We start from the raw sequence: 22803 nt of genomic DNA, 5'->3' as shown, positions 1-22803 counted from the left end.
GGCCGCCGGGCTGCGCGGCGAGGTTCGGCGGGAGTCCTGGTTCCGGGAGCTTGGTCAGCCCGCCCGAGCCCAGCCCGGCTCCCTCCCTTGTGCCGCCCGGGCGGTTCCCCGGAAGCCCGGAACGACAGAGCTACTCCGGGTACGCGCGTGTCCTAGTTCACTGGTTACCACCCAAGCGAGATTCAGCTCCATGCTTATTGAGAATCTACCTCGTAGGAACTGTGTGGTGGTCACAGGAGAATGTGGTGTTGACTCCCCAAAAACTAGGGGAAGAAAGTTTTACCTAGCCGGAAGTAAGGCGGTAAATGCAATAACAGAAAAAGCACATGCGGGAGAGGGGCGTATAGCTCAGTGGTAGAGCGCATGCTTAGCATGCACGAGGTCCTGGGTTCAATCCACAGAACCTCCTCCAAAATAGAATAAACCTAATTATCGCCCCCTCCTGACAAAATAAAAAAATAATAATAATTAGGTAATGCAATAGTACATAAAACACCTAAGAAAAGAAAAGGCACCTTCCGTAGACGTGTTAATTTCTAAAGAGTTTTCTCATTTGAAAATGTCTCCACTGTGGTTGTGAGGATCAAATGAGATAATGCATCAGCGTCTAGCCATGGAGTCTGGCACATGATTAGAGCCGGTAAGTATTGTTGGTGATTGTTACTGTAGTATTGTTACTGCTGGTGAAAATAAAAGAGGCCTTTAACCCAACTAAAGGGAAACAGTAACATTTCGGGGAGGTAGCCTTCATGCTAAATGTTAAAGTTAGGCAGAATTTCAACACAGAGATACCTTTTAAAAACTGCTTTTGCTGATTAATGAAAGGACATAGACTAAGAAACTCTGTTTCAAAAAACAAACTTTAGAAGCTTTGTTGTTTAAAATCGTATCAGTAACGGTGGAACATCCCATGCCTGCCTGGCAGAGTCCCGGGGATCGTTTTGACACTTTGTCAGCTCAGGCATAGCGCTTCAAATAAGGTCTTTTCAGATATAACCTTCCACGTTTTTGTTAGCTTTACAGTTTTCAAGAATACATGACCTTGGAGTCAGCTTCGTAGGTGAGGCCTGAGCCTGCTTAATTCTTACCTACACTCCACCAAGTCCTATGCTGTGTCTGCCTCTTCCTTGTTTTTTTTTTTTCCCAGTTAAGTGACCCACCCCCTACCAAGTTCCTCTGGTGTGGGATTTCCCTTGTTTCAACAACTTAATACATTTTGTTAGCTTTGTCTCAGATGGACTTTATCAGACGGGCTTTACCACTGATTGATTGAGCCTCCTGCCCTCTTGAAGGTTGAGGGATACATTTGGCCCCAACTTAGACGAAAACTGAAATGTAATAAAGATGGTTATTTTACTGACATTCATTTGTGTCGTGATAAAAGCTGTGGAGTTTTTTAACTTGAGCATTTTAAATTATCTTTTGGCAGAGAATGACCACAGTTTTTGAAAATTACTAGCCTCCAGCAAATTCAGACCGGTCCCACAACCGGTATGGAAAGTACTTTCCCCTCTCCACCGAGTTGCAATAATATTTGCCTAGTTTTGCCTCAAGTGAAAGAACGACCCCTCTCTGCCTCCAGTCCTTTTCTCATCACACTGATTTGCGCACTGCTGCCTCAACCATGTTATCACTTTGAAGTGCTTTCTCTGCTAAATTTTTCCCTAAAAGGGCCTCTTATTCCTCACCTCCCTCTCACTTCAGTCATTTTCAGCCTGATCTTTTGGCTCTCTCTCCCCTCCAGTTCTTCCACGATTACCTTCTCAAATATCACCAAGTGACTTCAAATCCCCAAGGTGGTGTCTTAGTCACCATATTCCTTGATTTCTCTGTAGCATAGGCTGATAGGGTTATTTATCCCCCTTTGTTGTAAAAATCATCTGTAAAACATTGTAGGGGGAAAAAAAGCTCAAACTTAAAATATCAAATATTTGCAGTACAATTCATTTTAAGGCTCATCATTCATGTTGCATCAAGTAAACAGTAAGCTCCAGCTCTGCACCAAATACTATTTTTAGGCACTGGAGCTCTAGCAGCGAAACAGAGATGCAGTGTTCCAGTCTTGGACAAATTTATATCTTAATGGTATGAGACAGATGATACATAAATAAAATAGGTAATTTCAGAATGTGCTAGGTGCAGAAAAGGAAATAGATGCTATGTTACCAACTGAAAGTAGGAAGGTAAAGGGAGGGTAACTTTCAAGGTGACATCTGAGCTGATAGCTGCAAGATAAAAAGGATCTAGCAATGTAAAAAGAAAAAAGACTGGAGGAAGGTCTTTCTAGTGCTGTAGTATAACAGAAGTGGGAGGCAGGGTTGAGAGAGGGTTAAGAGGGGTCACTTACTATTGTAACCATTTCATCTAGGGCACAAAAAGGAAATAGTGTCTTAAACAAGACAGGAAGGAGAAAAACTGGAAGACTGTGGGGTCACAGCTGCTGAGAAGTCACTTAAGATGAGAAGAGAGAACTGTTCACTAGATTTTGCAAAATAAATGTCAGTGTCCTTGACAAGAGCGGTTTCGGTAGAGTGGCAGACTCAGAAGTCAGTCTGCAGTGAGGTGAAGTGGAAAGGAGGTTGCAGGAGCACGGCTAAACCGCCCTTCAAAGACGAGACCTTCTCATTGCCATACTGAATGAACAGTTTTTGTAATAGAAAATAACAGATCTGACTCCATATTAGTTCTGTTCCTTTGGCTTTAACCCTGTGCCGTTTTCTAGGCTTAGTCTTGCTGGCTCTGCACTTTTTGTAAAATAATGCTGCTGTTAGCCTGAAATATACAGAGCCTATTCTCAAGGCTCTGACCTTTAAGGATATTAACACTTTTGCACTTATATAAAAATAACAAGTTGCAGAATAGAAAATAACATTTGTTTTGGAGGTTTTACAGGGACACCATGACCTGACCCATGGGGACAGCTTCAAGGACAAAGGATTCCTACAGCAAGAAGTTTGCAACAACCAACCACACCCCCTCCCCTTTTTATTGATAAAGGAGCCTGAATTCTGTCTTAAGATGGTTCTCCAGGACATTAGTCTGCCATCTTCTCAGTCTGCCGACTTTCCGAATAAAGTTCCTATTCCTTGCCCCAATACCTCGTCTCCTGATTTATTGGCCTGTCATGCAGCCTGAAAGCAGAACGAGTTTGGACTCAGTAACATTTTCAGTCAATATCCCATGTAATGGTTCACCCCTTGGAGCCAGATGGTTTCTGGTTTCTTTCCAGAGGTTCTTTTCTCTTCTTCTCTTTTTCTTTTGGACAGGGAGTTACAAATCACTTTGGAAATCTGATGAAAGCTATCCACATATGCTAGGCGAGGCGAGGAAAAGGAGCCCCTCATTCATTGCCTCGGACCCGGCCACCATTCCTGCATCTCTGCACTGAGACCAAAGGGCTTAAACCCTCCGCACCGAACAGAAGCACAAATGCTGCCGGGCACAGGCACTGAGGACGGGAAACCCGCTGACTGATGAAGCCGGTTTCCCAGGAGCCAGTACAGACCAGGGAGGATTACCCCACTGCAACGTACACAGGCCTCAACCCCAACCCGTCTGTAGGGGAGGGCGCAGCTCAGGGGTAGAGCATGTACCTAGCGCGCACAAGGTCCTGGGTCCAATCCCCAGTGCTTCCGTTAAAAAATTTTACATATAATTTTAGGGAGCTAATTACTCCTTTGAAGACAATTAATGGGCCCCAGAGAAATCCATGGATTATAGATTAAGAACTCTCTCTTTTTTCAATTAGCCATTCTCTTCCTTCCTGGTTTCCTTAGTCCTTTGATTGCTCCCTGCCTGATAACTGTCCTTGCCAACTGCTACACACTCTCTCAGTGACTACATCTACTTTCTTGATTTTTGTTATTGGGTCCATGACACCTGTGTTAGTACAGAAGCCCTCTGGAGTTGGGGGGTAACCTAAAAGAAAATCAAGATCAGTTAAGCCTGATTTTCAATGTCAGAAGACTTATTTGATTTCACAGTGTCTAACTGGACACCATAGGAGTTGAGGCTATGAATAACTGTTCATAAGGGCATTCTGGAAAAGGTTTATATAAGAAAAAGAAATCAAAAGCTAATCCTCTCATTGTAACATGTTACAATCTTCTTCCATCTCTGTCTTCACAGCCCCATCACAGGAGGAGGCAGCCTTCTACTGGGAACTTCACAGTGGCATATGTTTATCATGCAAATTTCCCTCCAGTCTTCTTAGGAACTCTTGGTACCTTCTGATGTGCAACTTTTCATCCTGGCATGTGATTTGAAGGTTAGTTTTACATGTCAATGTGGCTAGGCCATGGTACCCAGCTATTTGGTCAAACACCAGTCTAGATGTTGCTGTAAAGGTTTGTTTTAGATGAGATCACCAGTTAAATCAGTAGACTCTGAGTAAAGCAGATTGCTCTCCATAACGTGGGTGAGCCTCACCCAACCAGCTGAAGGCCTTAAGAGACAAAGACTAAGCTCCCCAAGGAAGAGAGAATTCCGTTTCCCCTGAAACACATGGCCACACAACATGGGGGAAATATCAGGGTTCTTTTCATAAGGAAGAAGTGAGGAATGTCTGTTGGGTAGACAAACACCATTTGCCATAGATTCAATTCAGTACCTCCTCTAATCTCTCCAGTGGCACTACTTATAGATTATGGTTGGTCTTACTTTAAGACGTTCTCTGTTCCCTTAATTATTCTTGTTTCCTCTAAATTAAGTTTTTCTATATTGTTTTGTTCCTTTTTTTTTTTTTAACCTTGGTCTTTCCCTGTCACTGCAGGTGTTCTATAAATGTGGGTGGGTTTCTGGTTGTCCACCTGTGTTTCAGACGGAATGAGGCAGCAGAAATGCTAAATGTGAGCTAATAGGAGCTCAGCTCATGTGACAGGGCTGGCTGGCTGGCTGGCTGGTGAGCTTCAGTGCCGTGTGAGAGGGAAGGGAGCAGCCATCATGCCCCAGGAAGGCTCCCAGATGCCAGAATAGAAGAGTGTAGCTCTTTGGCCCAATACATTCTACTTCCTCAAATTTTTTAGAAACTTACTTCTAGTTCTCTAGAGGTGTCTACTTTTTTTGCTTTGGGATAAATACCTGGCAATGATTTAGACTGCCCATCAGGGTACAAGAAGGAGGTAACATGGGGGAGTGTGCCCCTCCATTTACAGACTATCAATGAATTTCTGTTTTCATCCATGTTTATCACTCCCACCCTCTTTGTTGATAAGTATAAAGCTGTTCCAATTAGTTTCTTAGTGCCTCTCTAACAAATTACCACAAACTTAGTGGCTTAAAACAGCTTATATTTATTATCTTAGAGTTCTGCTGGGGTCCAGCACTTCTCAAGGTATCAGCAGGGCTGTGTTCCCTTCTGGAGACTCCAGGGTAGAATCTCTTTCCTTGTCCTCACAGGTTCTAGAGGCCATGGGCTGCCTGTGGCTTGTGGCCCCTTGCTCCATATTCAGAGTTGGGTCCTTCTCAAATCACACCACTCCAACCCTGGCTCCAACCTCACATCTCATTCTTTGACTCTCCTCTTCTGCCTCCCTCTTCTACTTTGAAGAACACTTGTAGTTGCCAATGGATCCACTTGGATAATTCAAGATGATCTATTTATCTATTTTGAGATTATCAATTAGTGCAATTTCAACTCCCAACCTTCATTCCTTTTTGCTACATAACCTAATATATCTACAGGATCTGGGGGTGAGGACATGGACATCTCAGGGAGGGGGCATTATTCTATTTCAGGTTCTCTTGAGCCTGCTGATCCCAAGTCAGCCACTCTCCATCCCCACTGCTTTCATCAATCAGTAGTCTTTCTGCTTTCTGTATTCCAGACATTTTTTTTTTGAAATTTCTCATCCATTCACAAAGCCCTTCCCATTCACAATGTTATTTCAATATTTTAGCCTTCTTATTCTTTTCCTTTTAGTATTTTCTCAAGAGGGAGAAAAGATAAACACATGTACTCAGTCCAGCATCTTGAAGAGGATGAACATTCTTTCTTCACTTCCTTCTTGCAGGGCTAGCAGAAAATTGATTCTCAGTCAGTGCTGGGGCCTTCTTACTTCTCACAGTTACACCAGCTTCTAGGAGATTTTAGAGGTACCTGAGTGCATGCCAACTCCAGGCATCATGGACACCATTGATAGTTTTATTGCTGAAGTTGACAGTGATCCCTCAAAGCCAGGTACCTTTCTGCTTCCCTGCCACAGTGCGGCTACGATCATTTGTGTATAAGTTTCTATATGAATATATTTTTTCATTTCCCTTGGGTAATGTTATGTGCTGAATACTTGTGTCTCCCTCAAATTCCTATGTTGAAGCCTCAACCTCCAATATTTCTGTATTTGGATATAGGGCCTTTGTGGAAGAAATTAAGATTAATGAGGTCATAAGGGTGAGAACCTGATCCAATAGGATTAGTATCCTTATAAGAAGAGACCTGAGAGCATGAGCTGTTTTTTTCTCTTTACACCATGTGAGGCCCCAGTAAGGCGGCGGCCGCCTGCAAGCCAAGAGAGAGCAGGAGTGCTGCTGTCCAGTCCGTCCTCCATGAAGCCTGGCTCATATCCTCGAGTGCTACCCAGACCATGAGCACCTCCCTTCCCAGGGTTCTCTCCTCCCTCCTGTTTGCTCCCTCTTCTCTTGCTCTGCTGCTCCTTCTCCGTGTCTTCCTTCCAGTACACCTAGCCTGATCTCTTCAATAGGCTCCAGTTTTAGGAAAATTAATTCAGAAAGGGAAGTGTCTTGCAAGAAATTTCTTTTAGCTTGACCATCATAATACTTCCCTGACGCGAAAAAGCACAAAATGGCCTGGGTAACCTCTCTGGAACTAAAGATGGAAAAACGGGGAAAAGAATACAAATATCTCTAAAATTATTTTGCTACTATATACTTACAGTGTACAGGCAGTTTCACTGCATTAAATCACTGAACTGTGACTTAATCAATTCATATTGATGAACATTTTCTACGTTTTTTGTATTACAAATAATGCTGCGATGTATATACTTTCATATACTTTTTTGTACCCCAAAAAGGAATGTATTATCAAGAATCCCTTTTGGTGTACAAAAAATGTATATAGAAGTATTGTTACCAAGTCCAAACTCATTCTGCTCACCGCATGACAGGCCAATAAATCAGGAGATAAGGTGTTGAGGCAAGGAATAGTGACTTTATTCTGAAAGCTGGCAGACCTAGATGATGGCAGGCTAATGTCTTGGAGAACCATCCTCCTCCAGTCAGAATACAGGCTCCTTTTATACAAAAAAAAAAAACCTGTTAGGTTGTTGCAAACTTCTTGCTGCAGGAATTCTTTGTTCTTGCAGCTGTCCCATGTGGGTCAGGCCATGGTGTCCCTGTAAACCTCCAACAAAACAAAGGTTATTCTCTATTCTGCAACTTGCCGTCTCTACGTAAGTGCAGAAGTGCTGACATCCTTAAAGGTCAGAGCCTTGAGAATGGGCTCTCCTGTATATTTCAGACCAAAGGCAACACTGTTTTACAAAAGGTGCAGAGCCAGCAAGACTAAGCCTAGAAAACAGGGCACAGTGTTCAAAACTCAAGGAACAGATCTAATATGGAGTCAAATTTGTTCTTTTTTACTACAGTATATTAATTGCAGCATTATTTATAAGCATATTCTTTTTTTTTTTTAGTGGGGGAGGTAATTAGGTTTGTTAATTTATTTATTTGTTCATTTCTTTATTTATCTGATGGAGGTACTGGGGATTGAATCCAGGACTTTGCTCATGCTAATAAGCAGGCACTCTGCCATGGAGCTATACCCTCCCCTCATAAGCACATTCTTAAGATATACTCTCTCCTCAAAAGACAAAGCAAAAGTATCATATAACTCATATAAGTATTTAATTTTCTTAGTTGGCTTGGGTGCTGTTAACAAAATACCACAAATTGAGTAGCTTATACAACAGAAATTTATTTTCTCACAGTACTGAAGGCTGGCAGTCAAAGATTAAGATGCAAGCTGATTTGATTCCTGGTGAGGGCTGTCTTCCTGGTTTGCAGGTGGCCACCTTCTTACTGGGTCCCCACATGGTGGAAAGAGAGAAAAAGTCTCTCTCGAGTCTCCTCTTATAATGACATTAATCCTATTGGATCAGGTTCCCATCCTTATGACCTCATTTAACCTTAATTACTTCCATAAAGATCATATCTCCACATACAGAAACACTGGAGGTTGACGCTTCAACATATACATTTTAGGGGGACACAAACATTCAGTCCATATTATTACCCAAGAGAAATGAAAATATATATCCACATAAAAACTTGTTCATAGCAGCATTATTCATAACAGCAAAAAGGAAGAACCATCCAAATGTTCATCAGCTGATGAATGGATAAACAAAATGTGGCATTTCATACAGTGGGCTATTATTCAGACTTCGGAAGAACTGAAGTTCTGATACAGTACAGATGAACCCTGAAAACGCTATGCTAAGTGAACGAAGCCAGTCACAAAAGACCACATAGTGTACGACTCCATTTATGTGAAACGTCCAGGATAGGCAAGTCTGCAGAGGCAGAAAGTGGATCCATGGCTGCCTAGGGTTGGGGTCGGGGTAGAGGGGGGAAATGAGAAGTGAATGCAATTAGTGATGGGGGTTTCTTTTAGGGGAAGCAAACATATTCTGAAATTAGAATGTGGTGATGGTTGTATAATCCCATGAATATACCAAAACCCACTGAATTGTACAGTTTAAAAATACATGGTATGTGAATCAGTAAAGCTGTTTCTAAAACATTACAAACACACACACATACACACATAGATAACCAAAAGTGGAGTGCCCAGGAAATCAGTGCCAAGCCCCTCCTTCTCCTTATTCACACACTGTCCCTAGAGCTTACGCAGTCCTGTGGCTTTATACATTACCTACATGTCAATGGCGCACGAATCCAGCTTCCAGCTTTGCTTGCTCTCTCCTCTGAACTCTATCTAGCCTTGTGCATGCAAATTCCTTCTTGCCATCTCCTCTAGGATAGCTCATAGGCAACTCTGATTTCCCCCTAAAAGTTGTTCCTCCCCTGTTTTACTGAATCCAATTCATGGTACCAATTTCTTAAAAAAAAAAAAATCTAGCAGTCATCCCTAATTTCTCTTTTCATTAACTCTACATTATATCCACATGTAATTCCTACCAACTCCTTTCAAAATAATCCCCAGTTGAACCTCTTCATACTGTGTCCTTTGCCTCCACCCTTGTTTTAGCGACCATCACTGCATAGGTCTCCTCACCTCTTCTCTTGGCCCTCGACAAATCCATCCTCCACTCAGATGCCAGGATGCTCTGTTATAAAGGTAAATTAAATCCTGTGACTCACTTTCCTGAAACCTTCATTGGCTTCCCAATTGCACTTAGGTTAATATGTCAAGTTCCTACTCTGTTCGGCAAAGTCCTACATGATCTGGTCCCTATGTTATCCTGTACCTGTCAGCCAAGCTCTTTCCTACCTAAGACCTTTGGATTCCTTGTGTTTCAGTTGCTCTTCACCAGGATTGTGGTATGGCTTTTCTTATCAGTCAGAGGTTAGCTTAAAGGCTACTTCCTCAGAAAGGTCTTCCCTGAACACTGAATGTTAAGGAGCCACCCTTTAAAGATGATCTGCTTAGCATTACTGATGATATTTCTTGTTTATTGCTCCTACGACTTTTAAAAATTTCAAAATTTGAATAGATAGTACATTCCCAAGCTTCAAAGGTCAAAAGCCGTAAACGGGTATACAGCCAGAAGCTACTCCGCTACTCCTGCTTTCCAGGTCCCTCTGTTCCCGTCATAGGGGTAATGTATGCAAAATGTTTTCTTTATTTTTTTTTCACACAAGTGCTAACTTAGTCTCCTAACCTTGCATTTTCTTGTTTTTCTCTCTGACAGCTTAGAGAAGATCTGCCTACCTTAAGAACAATGGGGGTTTACTGGAAGGATACTAAACAGCTCACAGCACAACGGGAGGGCTGGAGCTCCAGGTTCAGGTTCCGGACAAAGAACCAAGGAAGAACAGTACTTGCTATTCTGGATCAGAAAAGAACCCAGAATAGCAAGTACTGTTTAGCCATTTGGTCAGTTTCCTCCTACCAGCTGAATGGACTCCAACAGCCTTTCCGACTCAAGAATCTCCCTGGAGACAGACTCCAATTGGTCAAGATTAGGTCACATATCACCCTCTGACTGTGGCAGGGCAGCGAGAGGAAGGATACAGCAACCTCCTGGGATCCTGTGGCTTCTGTATGGGAAGACAGGGTACCCTGGCTGTACACAACTGGGGAGAGGTGATTTACCAGAAGGAAACAGGAATGTGATCAGGAAGAATCAGGTTGGGGGAATGGCCAGCGAACAACAAACATGTCCCCTCCAGAAGCTTATGCCTTGAATTATTTTACTTATACAGCAATGTAACAAAAATAACAAGTCAACAGTAGAGGTCCAGAATAATCATTTTTCTTTTAAAGGAGATGGTACATTATTCAAACTGGGGAAACACTGTTGTATACTCCTATTAAAGAAATGTTTTCCAGCTGCCTTACAACAGAGTCAGCTCCTCACCATTTGAGAGCAATGGGTCTGCCGAGAATAACAAAAAGACTCCTTATTGAGCCAGCCATGTGCCTTTTAATTATCTTAGTTAACTAAAGGCTATCTTCAAGGCCAAATACTTATACACTTACTTTGTAAGGTCTCTACTAAATACTAAGCTCCAGACCATCCTCTCACTTTTTATCTGAATGGAGGGAGGGGTCTGTTTCATCTATTTACATTGTTATTATTTTTAATTATTACGAAGACATCCTGATTTGGAACAGAAGTCTTCAGCAAGGAAATTACAACTTTAGACTTTAGAGACAGAGCAAATTAGTGGATGGCAGGGGAGCAGCTCAGAAGCAGTCGTGAGCACAGGCATGAGAGTGGGAACGTATGCAATGTCTGCAGGTGGGAACGAGCAGTCGGGCTTGACTGAAGGGAAGGGACGGTGGGAGACGAGCAGCAGAGGACAGAGAGCTGTGACTGTGAAGCTAAAGTGTTTGTCCTATAAAGAAATGATTTTTGAATAGAGGCATAAAGTGGAAGCAAATAATTAAGATTAAGGTGGCAGTTGTGTGCAACACAGACTGAAAGAAGAGAAGGGATTCCGGGGAAACAAGTCAAGCGACAGTAATCCACATGTGCTGTGCTGATGCTCCGAGGCAGGAGGAAACGATCGGCCTTGTTTGCTGCAGTAGTCACTAGCTCAGAGGTGCTCCTGTCTGAGCCGTGATGCAACACAGTAAACTGCAGAGTCCTCCCACAACTTCCTCATCAAACTGACAGTCATAGGTGACTTGTGGTCTTAAATTGAAAATTTCTCCTAATAGTAATGACATTGGTGCTGAATCCTCTCTCGGCTTCCTCTGAACTACCAGCAATTATATTCAGATTTTTTCTAAGCCTTCTAATAATGTGTAAAATTATATATTTTATATCTTTAGTGCTAAGCCATTTTAGTGAATGCTATAATTTTACTTTTGTTCATCTTCAATCTAGAGCTTTGCAAACCTAAACTGCCCAAGTTTCAGGATTCAATAAATTGAACAAACTTAAAAAAAATGACGCTTTAACTTCTGTTATCAGACTACAAATGCAATTTCATAAAATGTATTAGAAAATCTGTTCGTTTGTCTCTTGGAATAGCTACTTCGTTTTGTTTCAAAGGGCTTACTTATCCTCATTTGTTTCACTAACCTTCTGCTTCACTTTCAGTTTCCTTTAGTTTTATGTCCAATTCTTTATAGTTAATCAACAGTGTCAAATTTAACAAATCATTTTTCTTGTAAAATAATGACAGCTATTAGAAAGCTAAATCTCTTTAAATTTTTTTACTTTTCAAATATTTAACTATTCCCATTTTAGAATTCTTATTAAGTGACTTTACAAGTTTTGGTGAGATTTATAAATTACTTTTGTAGCTTACCATTAGAATTGCTCTGCCCATTGAGGTCTAAATATCTTCCGTTATTCATTATACCAATTTTCAAACCTTCAGATATATTTTTCTTTATGCATTGTAACAAATACAATTCAAAGATAAACTGGTCATTCTCCAAAAGCATAGAATGCTTTGTAAAGAATGTGCAAGACATGGCAGAAAGTGCTACAAATGTTCCCCAGATATCTCCGTGAAAAGATGCCCGTTAATCAATGGCCATGAAACATTCTACACAATTAACTTGAACTAATGGGTTAATAGTGAAATATGTACTATTAATATTTTTGCTTATTGCACTATTACGATCTTTAACAAGAGTATGGTCAAATCATGCCATACAACTTGCAAAGGCCCAGTATATTCAATCACATAAAATATGAGGTTGCATTATTACAAGGTTTAATGAAAAAAGAGAGCAAGTCTGCAGTTAGCCAACTGGAGGTGGTAGAAGGCTGGGGAGACAAGTGCCAACTGCATTGTATCTGAATTCACATTACTGTGGGATTCATTATCATGACTCCTTTTCTGTATTTCAACTACCAAATACTGGCCCAGCATGTATGGCAACAAAGGCTGTTCTAAGTGCTGTAGTGAAAATGGAAAGGAACTGAACACAGAAAGGGACAGATAAGGGACACCTCAAAGGACAAATCTACAGGACTTGGGAGGACTGGATAAGAGGCAAGGGTGAGAAATAAGTCAAAGATACATTCCTGGCTCACCTGAGGAATGACAATGGTGGTAGAAAAGGCAGGGGGGTGAAGTGGTTTTATTCCACTATTTGGATTGGTAAAGGGATAGGAAGGGATGTATAATTCGGTTTTAAATATGTTGATTTCAAGCTGGTAACAGAGAACTCAGATGAATAGCTAAAATAAGGGTCTTGAATATAAGGTGGTCAGGGTTCTGATACAGTGGTTAATTATGGACAAAACTGAAAGTAAACAGTCTAAGAATGCTTTCAGAAGGGATAGAGCATTGACTAAGAATCATTAAAGCAAGAATTAAGAGGTAGAAGAACCACATGAAGATAAAAGCTAACATCTGAAGTTTATGGTATCTTTTCACACACAGGATGTTTTATGGAACCCTTGGGAGGTGGGAGATTATAGTCTAGCAGATTTATTCATTCATGAACATTTATTAAGTGCTACTGAGAATAGGAAAGTAGGTCACATGTAAACAAGTACTTAGGGGCCCTGATCCCAGCGCGAACAATACTGTTCAATAACTGGCTATTTACTTCCCAGTCTCCACAACAGGAAAATCACACGAGGTTAAGACTGTCCATCACTCTTCTATGTCCAAAGTCTAGCAAAGGCTCTAGCTTATAGGATCTCAAGAAACACTCTAAATGAATTGAGTAATAGAATACTGTCCTGGCCGTGAGGAGTATTTCCTGGCAGAGGATAGTGTGTGTGAGGAGAGAAAATACGGTTAGAAAACATGGTTGGTTACCATAGGTTGGAGATAAGATTTTGAAAAGCCTTATATATTATGCCAAGGAATTTACAGGTGGCAGCACTGGGGATTCAGAGAATTTAAACCATCAGAATGACATAATCAGATCTGTGCTTTAGAGAGACAGCTTTGGAGTATGAAGGATAGCCTGGAGTGGATACAGATCATAGGAAGAGAAACCATTCAGTACATTACTACAACAGACTGGTGCTTTCTAAACTTTGAAATATAGTTAGGTGTGCTTACAGAATAGGTCAGCAGTACTGAAAAACAAAGTGCTCTGACCTGTATTCAGGGTCCTGGCTCTGCTCAGTAAACACTTAATGAGAAAAACATAAGACATGTGGTACCTAATAGGTATTTCACAAATGTACATGTCTCCTTTTTCCTCCCTCCCAGTACACTGCATAAAAAAGAGCCAATGGATAAACCTTGTGGATACAAGGCAGGGAATGAAATAAGGCCCTCAAAAGGCAGGGAGGGAGGGAACCAAGAACAGGAAAGCTTGTCTGATCTAGGGCAGGACGGCAAACAACTTTTCCTGAGACGAAAGCAGACTGAAGACAGATCTAAAGAAGTACAGGGGAGGAAAGTTAGAAGTTTACACTGAATAGGAGAAAAGTGGAGGAGCAGGGGATGCTAGAGTGACAAATTTTAAGTCTCTGTCAGGATTAGATGAAAAAATAAAAGGGCTATCAAGGCTTTCCTAGATTTACCTGCACTGGCGACAGGAGCACTTCCCCACATGTTCCCCAGCAGCCACTCGGCACCGCGGGAGGAGCAAAGCGGACAGCTGGATTCCTCCAGCACTGGGAGCAGGCAGATGACAGGGGCCTCAGGAAAGGAGGAAAGTGATCTGGGAGAGCCCTGGGAAGGCTCCGGGAAGTGAACAACTATGGGGTGTAGGTTAGGAAGGGCAGGGAGTCAAGTCAGGAAGCTGACACGCTGAAATGAGAAGAGCTGATGTATTTAAAATCTTGCTGAGGTCCGAAAGTGATTCATGGCAACATAACTAGCCTTCGTTCTTTTGATTTTGCCAACAAATAAGATCAATTTGATTTTCTTCTGTATTAACCATGATATATGTCAAGTAAAAAGAATGGATTTTTAATTATTCAATAGGTAAAATGAGTCTTCTTATAAGTCCCCAATTCAATGTCAAGCATTTCTGTCATTTAAAGGCATGACAAAAATGACAAAACAATGAGTAGCACCAGGTCAAAACTGAACTTGATTAGGTAGGAAATAATCTACGTAAGCAATCTTTATCCTTAAAGGAAAATAATGTAATTTCTGTCTATACAGTTAGCATTGGACCTTTGAATAATCCACTGTTTCAAAAAAATTACAGGCTCATAAAAACAAAGTTCAAATTTCCATAGTGTAGCACAAATATCTATGATTTTCAGAAGACATTTCCTTGTATCAATTAAAATAGAAGACTCAAATTATTTTAAATGTTAGTAAATACCCAACTTTTCAAAAAGATTTCGGTTGAGTGCTTTGCTGAGAATTTCTCAAGTATATGGTGATTTGATCTAAATTAACACACTGTAGAACCAATCAAACAAGATGCAATGTTACTGAGAAATAGAAACTCTCATTTTGAGATATCAGCAATACTTTAACACAGAAATCAGGGTCTTTTTTTTCCCCCTACCTCTTGGGCCACAGATGGTTCCAGGGGCTTAGGGCTTAAAATTAAACAAAAGGGACAGAGTTAGGGTTAAGGCTCTATAAAGCTAATTGTGCCCGACAGTGTAGCCTTCGGTACTTTTCAGTCAGGCACTAGCTTTCAGGTTAACACTTCGCCTTCCTTTAATCACAGAGATTAAAGGTGCCCACTTCCCTTTCCATTCAAGCACCAATTGCCTTCAGGAGGGGTTAGTGATGTAGGTGGGGAGGAAAAGGGCAGTTCCCCCTGCTTTTATACTTGAGGTGAGCAAACAGCTTTTACGATTCTGACTGCTAACGATGAGAAAATATAAAACAGTTTAAAGGCTCCTTCCTGAAGTGCTTTTTCCGTGTACTTGTTTCTTCCCAAATGGAAAGACACTGCTGTACTTACTAGTTTTGAGGCACAAGTCACATTACGAGGGAAAAAGAAACTGGGCTAACGTGTACATTTCACTCAGGGACACTACTTGGTTAAAGAGCAGAATATGCTAGGTATGGAGGAAGGAAAGAAGGGAGCTGAAAAAACGGATCAGAATGCTCCCTGCTTGTCACCGTCCGCTTTTTCACGGAAGACTTTAGTGAGGGAGTTTCCAGGGAGGGGAATGAGCTATTCTAAGCAGGAACACTTAAGAAATTGGTCCCAAATTGTCACTGGCTTGGAACTGGGGCAGATGCATTGATACCTGCCTGTATAGTGCATAAAAAGTGTCGATAAAAATTCCTGGAAGCTGAAGTCTTCTTTATTGACAGAATCAACAGAACATTCGCAGCAGACTCGGCCACAAGGTCCCAACATAGCACATTCTGACATTCAAAGCAGACCTATTTGGATGTGGCAACTTTTGACTCCTTCAGCTCTGTGCTGTGATGATTACCTGTTCACAAAGATTCTAAGTGGAACAGCCTCACTCATACCACCACCATCTCACTGTTTTTGGAGGCTAACAGCTTGGTCCAAATTTGTAAAAAGGTAATTGGCTAAAAGACAATTAAGCTATCAGGCCTAATCAAGAATGGCTTAGTATTATTCATTCTCTTCTTTGAACATTTTACTTAAGTGTTTTATCAGCGCTACTAGCTCAGGGTTCCCACCACATGCATCAATTTGTTTATAGGCTTTAGACTCAAGCTCTTTAAGAGTATTCCGGGTGTATTCAAAAGAACCTACATTCTCCAGATAATGTACACAGTATTTTTTAATATCTACGTTTTCGGTTCTCTGGCGCAAGATATTCTGCACCTGGGTGCTTTCAGGCCTCGACCAAATAGCATGAATCGTAGGGAATGAGAACTTTCCCTCTGTTAGATCTTCACAAAAGCTTTTGTTTTCACTATATTCTTTGGAGTGCAGATTAGCATAATCATCCCTAATTTGGAAAAAGAGCCCAAGTGTGTCAAGTAGTGGCTTTAAATCTTCTTTGTAATCAGAGAACAACTGCATGAGACCTACTGCTAAGCCAAACAGCCCACCTGTCTTCTGCAGCACCATCGCTCTATACTCCTCTTCCGTGGGACAGGTGTAATTATCCCTCCAGTAGATGTCGAGGCCCTGGCCCTGATGGAGTTCTAAGAGCTGGCGGGTAAAGAGCTTCACTGCATCCGGGTGATCAAGGGTTAAGACCTTCTCTAGGCCAAGAAAATACACGTAATTGGCAGAATTGATGACGGATGGAATTCCGTAGATGCTGTGTGCCACTGGAAAGCCACGTCGGAGTTTTGAGTTGTCTTCGATATCATCGATGAGTAAGCTGGCATTATGCAACATTTCTGTCACTTCAATGATAATCTTAACAAGAAATACAATTGAAAAATTTAATTTTATTTGAACTGTTCAAAAACGCTTATAAATACTTATTGTATAGTAACAGACTATCAAAGTGTCAGATGTCTGAGTTTTTAAAACTAATAATTATCTAGCAACCTCAATATAAAACATTGCATGAGCATTAAACTGAATTAATGGAGTATTTTTACATAATATCTATTAATTTCTTGGGGATTAAGAATAAGGTTAGAATTGCCTAAATACCTGTAGCTTGTCTTCTGGAACTTTTAGCCAATGATTAAACGCCTGTGAAAGTTTGGTTCTCACTTGTTTACCTGCATTTAAAGAATAAAATTTGGCAATAAATTAATATTTTAATGATCAGAAACACATTCAGAAACTTCCTCTAAAACTGATCAGACTTGATAAATCCAGCCCCATCAATCTGCCTACTGCAGAGCTGGTGTTCCATGGCTGGGCCCCCACTGCCCCCTCGGCCAAAAACCCTAAAATGCACAACCTTTTAAAATTAGGGCAGGCAAAAGAGTTGCTAAAGTACTCTAGTGCCCATTAGTAAGCCTATTCCTTTCATCTTAACTTGTATTAAGTTTTGGAATGGAATGAACTTTTAAGGAATTATAATCTAATTCATTCCTTTTTTGCAAGGGGAGGCCAGTCAGTGGCCGTCAGCACTGCCCAGAAACCAGAGGTATTTGTAAGTAAATGTACTTTGCTACTGAATTACCTCCTAAAACTACCTCCTAAAATTATCTACCATTCCTTTGAATTAAGATTTTAGAGACTGGATAGCTCTACTTCTTTTATATGAAAAAGTAAGATTACTGCTCCATGAAGTACTCCCTTCTAACATCCTGAATTTAGTCAAGGTTAGTATCTTTATTTTTGACTAGGGCGATTAGTTCTTTAATATTTTTTTCTTACACAGAAAACTCAAGAGAAGTCTTTGGGTAGTAGTCACCACTAGAAGTCATTTTAGCCCCCAAATAAAGGAATAATAGATAAAAACTACAACCAGTTCATTTAATAAAAATGTTCATTCTATGAACTTCTTGCTTAAGTAAATGCCCAGTAACATCCTAATTTCAGATTAGGCTTCAGGAAAATAGTTACATAAACAGTTTCAGCAAACAAACCCAGTCTTTTCTAAGTCCTATCTGTGTTTTTTCTGCACCAATCATCCAAACGAATACACAAACCCTCATGGTATACCCAAATGGAACAAAGTTTCACTTTCTGTGAGAAGTCAAAAAGGGAAGGAGCTGTCAGGATTTTGGAAGCATCTCCTGTCTATTAACCCTTAAGGTGAACATGGTCTGAGTAGCAATTATATCATTTAGACTTTTAATCTACTTTCCAGTTTAACAAGGGCAATCTGGTCTATACAAAGAATGCACAACTGTGCAAAGTAACCCTATCACTTTAAAAAACACGTTTAGAAGATGAAGAACAGAGAATCAATGTGCAGCCATACTTCCCTTCCCTTCAGAATGTATACTGGAAACAGTACAATAAATGGCTTAACTTACAGGCACCGCAGTTTTGTTTTAATACTTTTTCCCTGTCATCTAGGATCTAGCGTATATGTGAATTTTTATTAAAAGAACCCATTACCATATGCTTGAGTTTTTATTTGCTACTATCATTTTCCAGACAAAGTTAAAAAAACAGCAAAACAAAACAAGTACACATATATGATTAGGTAGGTGTTTCTTTAGGACGCCACGTCCAAGAGGCTCATCTTTTTACAGGAATAACGGGGGCTATGCTTGCAAGCAACGTGCTTTAGATGCATTACTATTTGTCTCTTAAAGGAATTAGTGTAAGAAATGCAGTGTGTGTGACAGTGGAAAACGATAAACAAAGCTTTTTGTTGTTATACAAATTGCATGACATCCCTTAGTATCTAAACAGTAGGGCATCCATAAAGGATAAAACCTCTAATGAGATACTTAAATGTATTATTTTTTTAAGGTATGTTAAGTATTATTTTTTTAAGGTATGTTAAACAATTGGATATTTTTAAAGGGGTGCCTCAAAAATGTCCCTTTTAAGGAAAAATAATAAAAATCATTGTCATTTTCCTCATATGTATCACCTTAAATAGAAAATTTCAAGAGCTGGCATGTCTAACCTTTCCTGTATGCTAACACGTACATGACCACTACTCTATAAAAACGGCCCTACAGGTACTACAACTAAACTGTTACCTGGTAACTGAAGTAAGTACTTATAGGGTTCTAGAAGAATTCTTTGGACTGTTTCTTGAGTCTTCTCCATTGTTTTCAAATTTCAAAGCTGATCTGTAAAAAAGGAGAAATGTAAAGATAACGTAATTAAGTAAACTGAGTATTGACAAGCAAAGGAATTTGTATTTCAAGATTTTTTTTGTTGTAAAAGTAGACTTCCAGTTTGGTTTTAAAAGAAGTTCTATACATATGAAATCTTAAAAACATGCTAAATGAAAGAAGACAGTCACAAAAGATCACATATTGTGGGGAGGGTAATAGCTCAGTGAGGTCCTGGGTTCAATCATATCTCCATTAAAAATAAATAAATAAACCTAATTGCCTCCCGCCAAAAAACATTTTTTAAAAGACTACACATTGTATGATTTTATTTATATGAAATGTTCAGATACAGCAAATCTATAGAGACAGAAGGCAGATTAATGATTGCATAGGGCTGGGTGGAGAGGGGAACAGAGTGACTGTTAATGGGGTTTCTTACTGAGGGGATCAAAGTGTTTCAAAATTAGATTGTGGTGATGGTTCACAAGGCCCAACCTTGTGAATATAATAAAACACACTGAACTATACACTTGGAATGGGAAAACTACATGATATGTAAATTGTATCTCATGAAAAAAATAAGGAAAGGCTTCATTTAGGTGATTACATTGGTCAAAGTGTTCACCTGGATTGTAAGTGGTTTCATTAATTAGAAAGCTTATATTAAAAAGCCTTTCCTGGGGGTGGGGGTATAGCTCAGTGGTAGAGTGCATGCTTGGCATGGATGAGGTCACGTGTTCAACCCCTGGTGCCTCCATTAAGGGAAAAAGATATGAAATGAAGAAAAAAGCCTTTCCTATTTTAATCAACCATAAAAGGCTTAAAATTTTTTTTGACACCAATGTCAAAACAAACCCACAGAACTAGATACTCCTATATTTGACTGATCACATAAATGAGTAAACAGACTTTTCTATGAGCATTAAAATGACTGTTTTATACATTTGACCCTTCAACAGCATGGGGTTTAGGGGCACCAATACCCTCAGAACCACCCCAGCAGCTGAAAACCTGAATATTATTTCACAGTTGGCCCTCCATACCCGATTCTGTATTCAAAGATTCAGCCAATTGCAAATTGTGTACTATTATAGTATTTCTTTTTAAAAAATCCGTGTATAAGTGGAGCTGTGCAATTCAAACTGATATTGTTCAAGGGTTAACTGTATATTTAAAATAGAAGGGGAAAATTCCTCTTCTGTATTTTCTTCACAATAAATCCATCTCAGAAATTCTGATTAAGACATGCATTAACTTGAATGAAATTATATCATTAAAAATAGTCCCCATAGTGATTTATTTTTCTGATTTTATATTTACTTCAATATTTCTTAGAACATCACTCATGGTTTTCCTAGAGTCCTCCTTTACTACTGAATCTCTACTATTCCTTTGTAAACAATCTCTTGCTATTTTTGTTTGTCCTCCTGTTAGAAGTCTTCATTTTTATCAGCTCTGATATCTGGCACATTTTAGAAGGTTTCTCACCTTTGTCTACTTCCTTTTGCTTCTTGGGACAATGATTTGATCTCTAGGATCATGAGCCTAAAGATTGAAAAGTGTGTCTTCTGTGGTCTACTCTTGAGTATCTAGGTGAAATAATCATAAAAAATCAGCACTTCCCAGAGGAAATAATTTTAGCAACATGAATCCAAAGAGAAACCTTCTGTTTCGAAAATGTCTACATCTGCCTTGACCAACAGTTAATACTAAGTGAGTCGCAAGGGAAAAAAAGTTGAGAAAATATTTTGAAATAATACGAATACTAGTTTAGTAACCTATTACCTACATTGTTTAAATTTTGACATAGATTACCTTATTCTTTTATTATCTGTTAAAAACATTTTTTTTATTGAAAGTTAGTTGACTTACAATGTTAGTTTCAGGTGCAAAGAAAAGCGATTCAGTTGTACATATACATATATTTTCAGATTCTTTTGTTATAGTTTATTACAAGAAATTGAGTATAGTTCCCTGTGCTATACAGAAGGTTTTGAACTCTACTAATTCACTTTCTGACCGAGTAACAACCACTGAATGCCTCTATAAGAGTCTGAAACTACTCATTTTCAAAACTGGGAAACTGCCTTAAACTTGTTCAAACCACGGATGATGAATATTAATGAATACAAAACCAGATTCTCTCCTTTGTGTGGGCTACTTAAGCAAAAACTTCCTGTCTGGGCTCCCTGCACTCGCTCCTCTAACCCAATTCCACTGATCTATCTTCTACTCTAAAGCTAGTGATCTTTTCCAAATTCAAATCTGGTCCTATCTCCCTTCCGAGTGAGATCCCTCTGAAGATACTCCATTGCTCTTAAATAGTGATACACCTCCCCGCGCAACAAAGCATATCAAGGTCGGCGGGCACCCTCCCTCCCCTCCAGCCTCACTTCCTTATAATTTAAAAAAAGCTCCCTCTGGACCGAAGGCTTTCCAATACGGTATTTTTTGTCTGGAATGTCCTTTCTTTAGTTAAAACTCCCGCTAACCCTTCCGCTCTCAGCTTGAGCCTCACTTGCTCAGGAAAGCCTTCCCTTCTGTTCGGAGGGAAAATCCCCTATTTCCAATAGTGCTGGCCCCACGGAGCTCTGCTTGGCAGCACTCAGAACTGTTGCAGCACCTCACTCCCTCGAGTGTCCACCTCGCTGGGTATCTGCCTGTCTCCCCAGGCTCGGGTCCACGAAGGCTGGGCCAGACCCGTTCTCCCACCTGGTAAGCGTTCAAATACGCAAAGGACGAAAGGAACGAAGGAACGAGAGGACAGTGCCTCCCAACGAGTAAGAGGATGAAATAAGGGCACCCGGTGGCAAATAAAACGTGAAAATACGCAAAATATTTTTTTAAGCGAAGGGTCTGAGAACTGCTAAAAAGACACACAGATGTAAGCGCGGCCGTGCAGCGCAGAGCGAACCCTTCCACTCAGACTCCGGGAGGTGACGGGTCTGAAGAAGCCTGCCTGAGGAAGACGGGAAGGGAATTTAAAGACTTCGAGGCAGGTTTTCACGAGGCTGGGCCGACGGGCAGGGTCGACGAGGGTCCAACTCCTCCCCGCTTAGGCGCCCCCTCCGCCCTCTCCGCCCCCCAGCTCCTCCCCGTCTCCAGCCAGAGGATGGAAAATTCGTACACAATCCGGTTCAGCATCCGGGTCCTCACCCTCCTCTCTTTCTTTCCCGTCGGCTCCGCCCCCAGCCTCCCCCACCCGCCTCCCCATCCGGGTTCCCCTCAGCCGCCACCACAGCCACTCACGGTTCGAGGATGATATCACAACTTTCACGCCGCGGGGACGGCAGCAGCAGTACCCAGCGTCAACTTCCCACCTTATCGTTCAGACCCGGGGTCCTCCTGACCCCTCCATGAATCCTCCCTCCTACTTCACGAAACAACTCTCCGCCCTCCTCAGCCGCCAGCGACACCGCATTACTCGGTGCAAGAAAATGCGCCATCCCGCTCACAATGCGCAGGCGTCGTTGCCGCCTCCCTTCTGCCTGATTGCCCCGCCCCTCCCCCCTCCCGTTTCACGTAGGCGCGGGGCATGGCGGGCCTTGCAGTTCTTCTGTGCAAGACCTGGCGCAGTGGCCCCAGAGGCTGGACTACATTTCCCGGGAAGCT

At 41.0% G+C, this 22803-nt stretch overlaps 1 protein-coding gene and 1 long non-coding RNA gene across 11 annotated transcripts; one reads left to right on the top strand and one right to left on the bottom strand.

The window, feature by feature from the left end:
- Positions 1-10538, top strand: LOC140699249 (uncharacterized). Of its 2 annotated transcripts, none has more exons than XR_012077282.1 (3): positions 1-139; positions 4129-4267; positions 9894-10538. It is a non-coding gene; the product is annotated as an uncharacterized lncRNA (long non-coding RNA). The 2 variants fall into 2 exon arrangements; XR_012077283.1 differs by lacking the exon at positions 1-139 and adding an exon at positions 151-640.
- Positions 7914-22803, bottom strand: GGPS1 (geranylgeranyl diphosphate synthase 1). 9 transcript variants are annotated; one of them, XM_072971012.1, is made up of 6 exons: positions 22441-22801; positions 19111-19203; positions 17147-17217; positions 16588-16903; positions 9257-9308; positions 7914-8037 (listed from the first exon to the last, which is right to left on the bottom strand). In XM_072971012.1, the coding sequence occupies exons 2-5, from the start codon at positions 19178-19180 to the stop codon at positions 9292-9294; spliced, it is 474 nt and encodes a 157-aa protein (XP_072827113.1). In that variant the 5' UTR covers positions 19181-19203; positions 22441-22801; the 3' UTR covers positions 7914-8037; positions 9257-9291. The 9 variants fall into 9 exon arrangements, with proteins under 9 accessions (XP_072827113.1, XP_072827112.1, XP_072827114.1 ...); XM_072971011.1 differs by lacking the exon at positions 7914-8037 and adding an exon at positions 8488-8562; XM_072971013.1 differs by lacking the exon at positions 7914-8037 and adding an exon at positions 8488-8558.

The sequence above is a fragment of the Vicugna pacos genome, chromosome 11 (genome assembly GCF_048564905.1).
Source record: "Vicugna pacos chromosome 11, VicPac4, whole genome shotgun sequence".
NCBI classification, from domain to species: domain Eukaryota; kingdom Metazoa; phylum Chordata; class Mammalia; order Artiodactyla; family Camelidae; genus Vicugna; species Vicugna pacos.
Note: the sequence above shows the minus strand (reverse complement) of the source record. Positions and strands in the feature narration are given on the sequence as shown.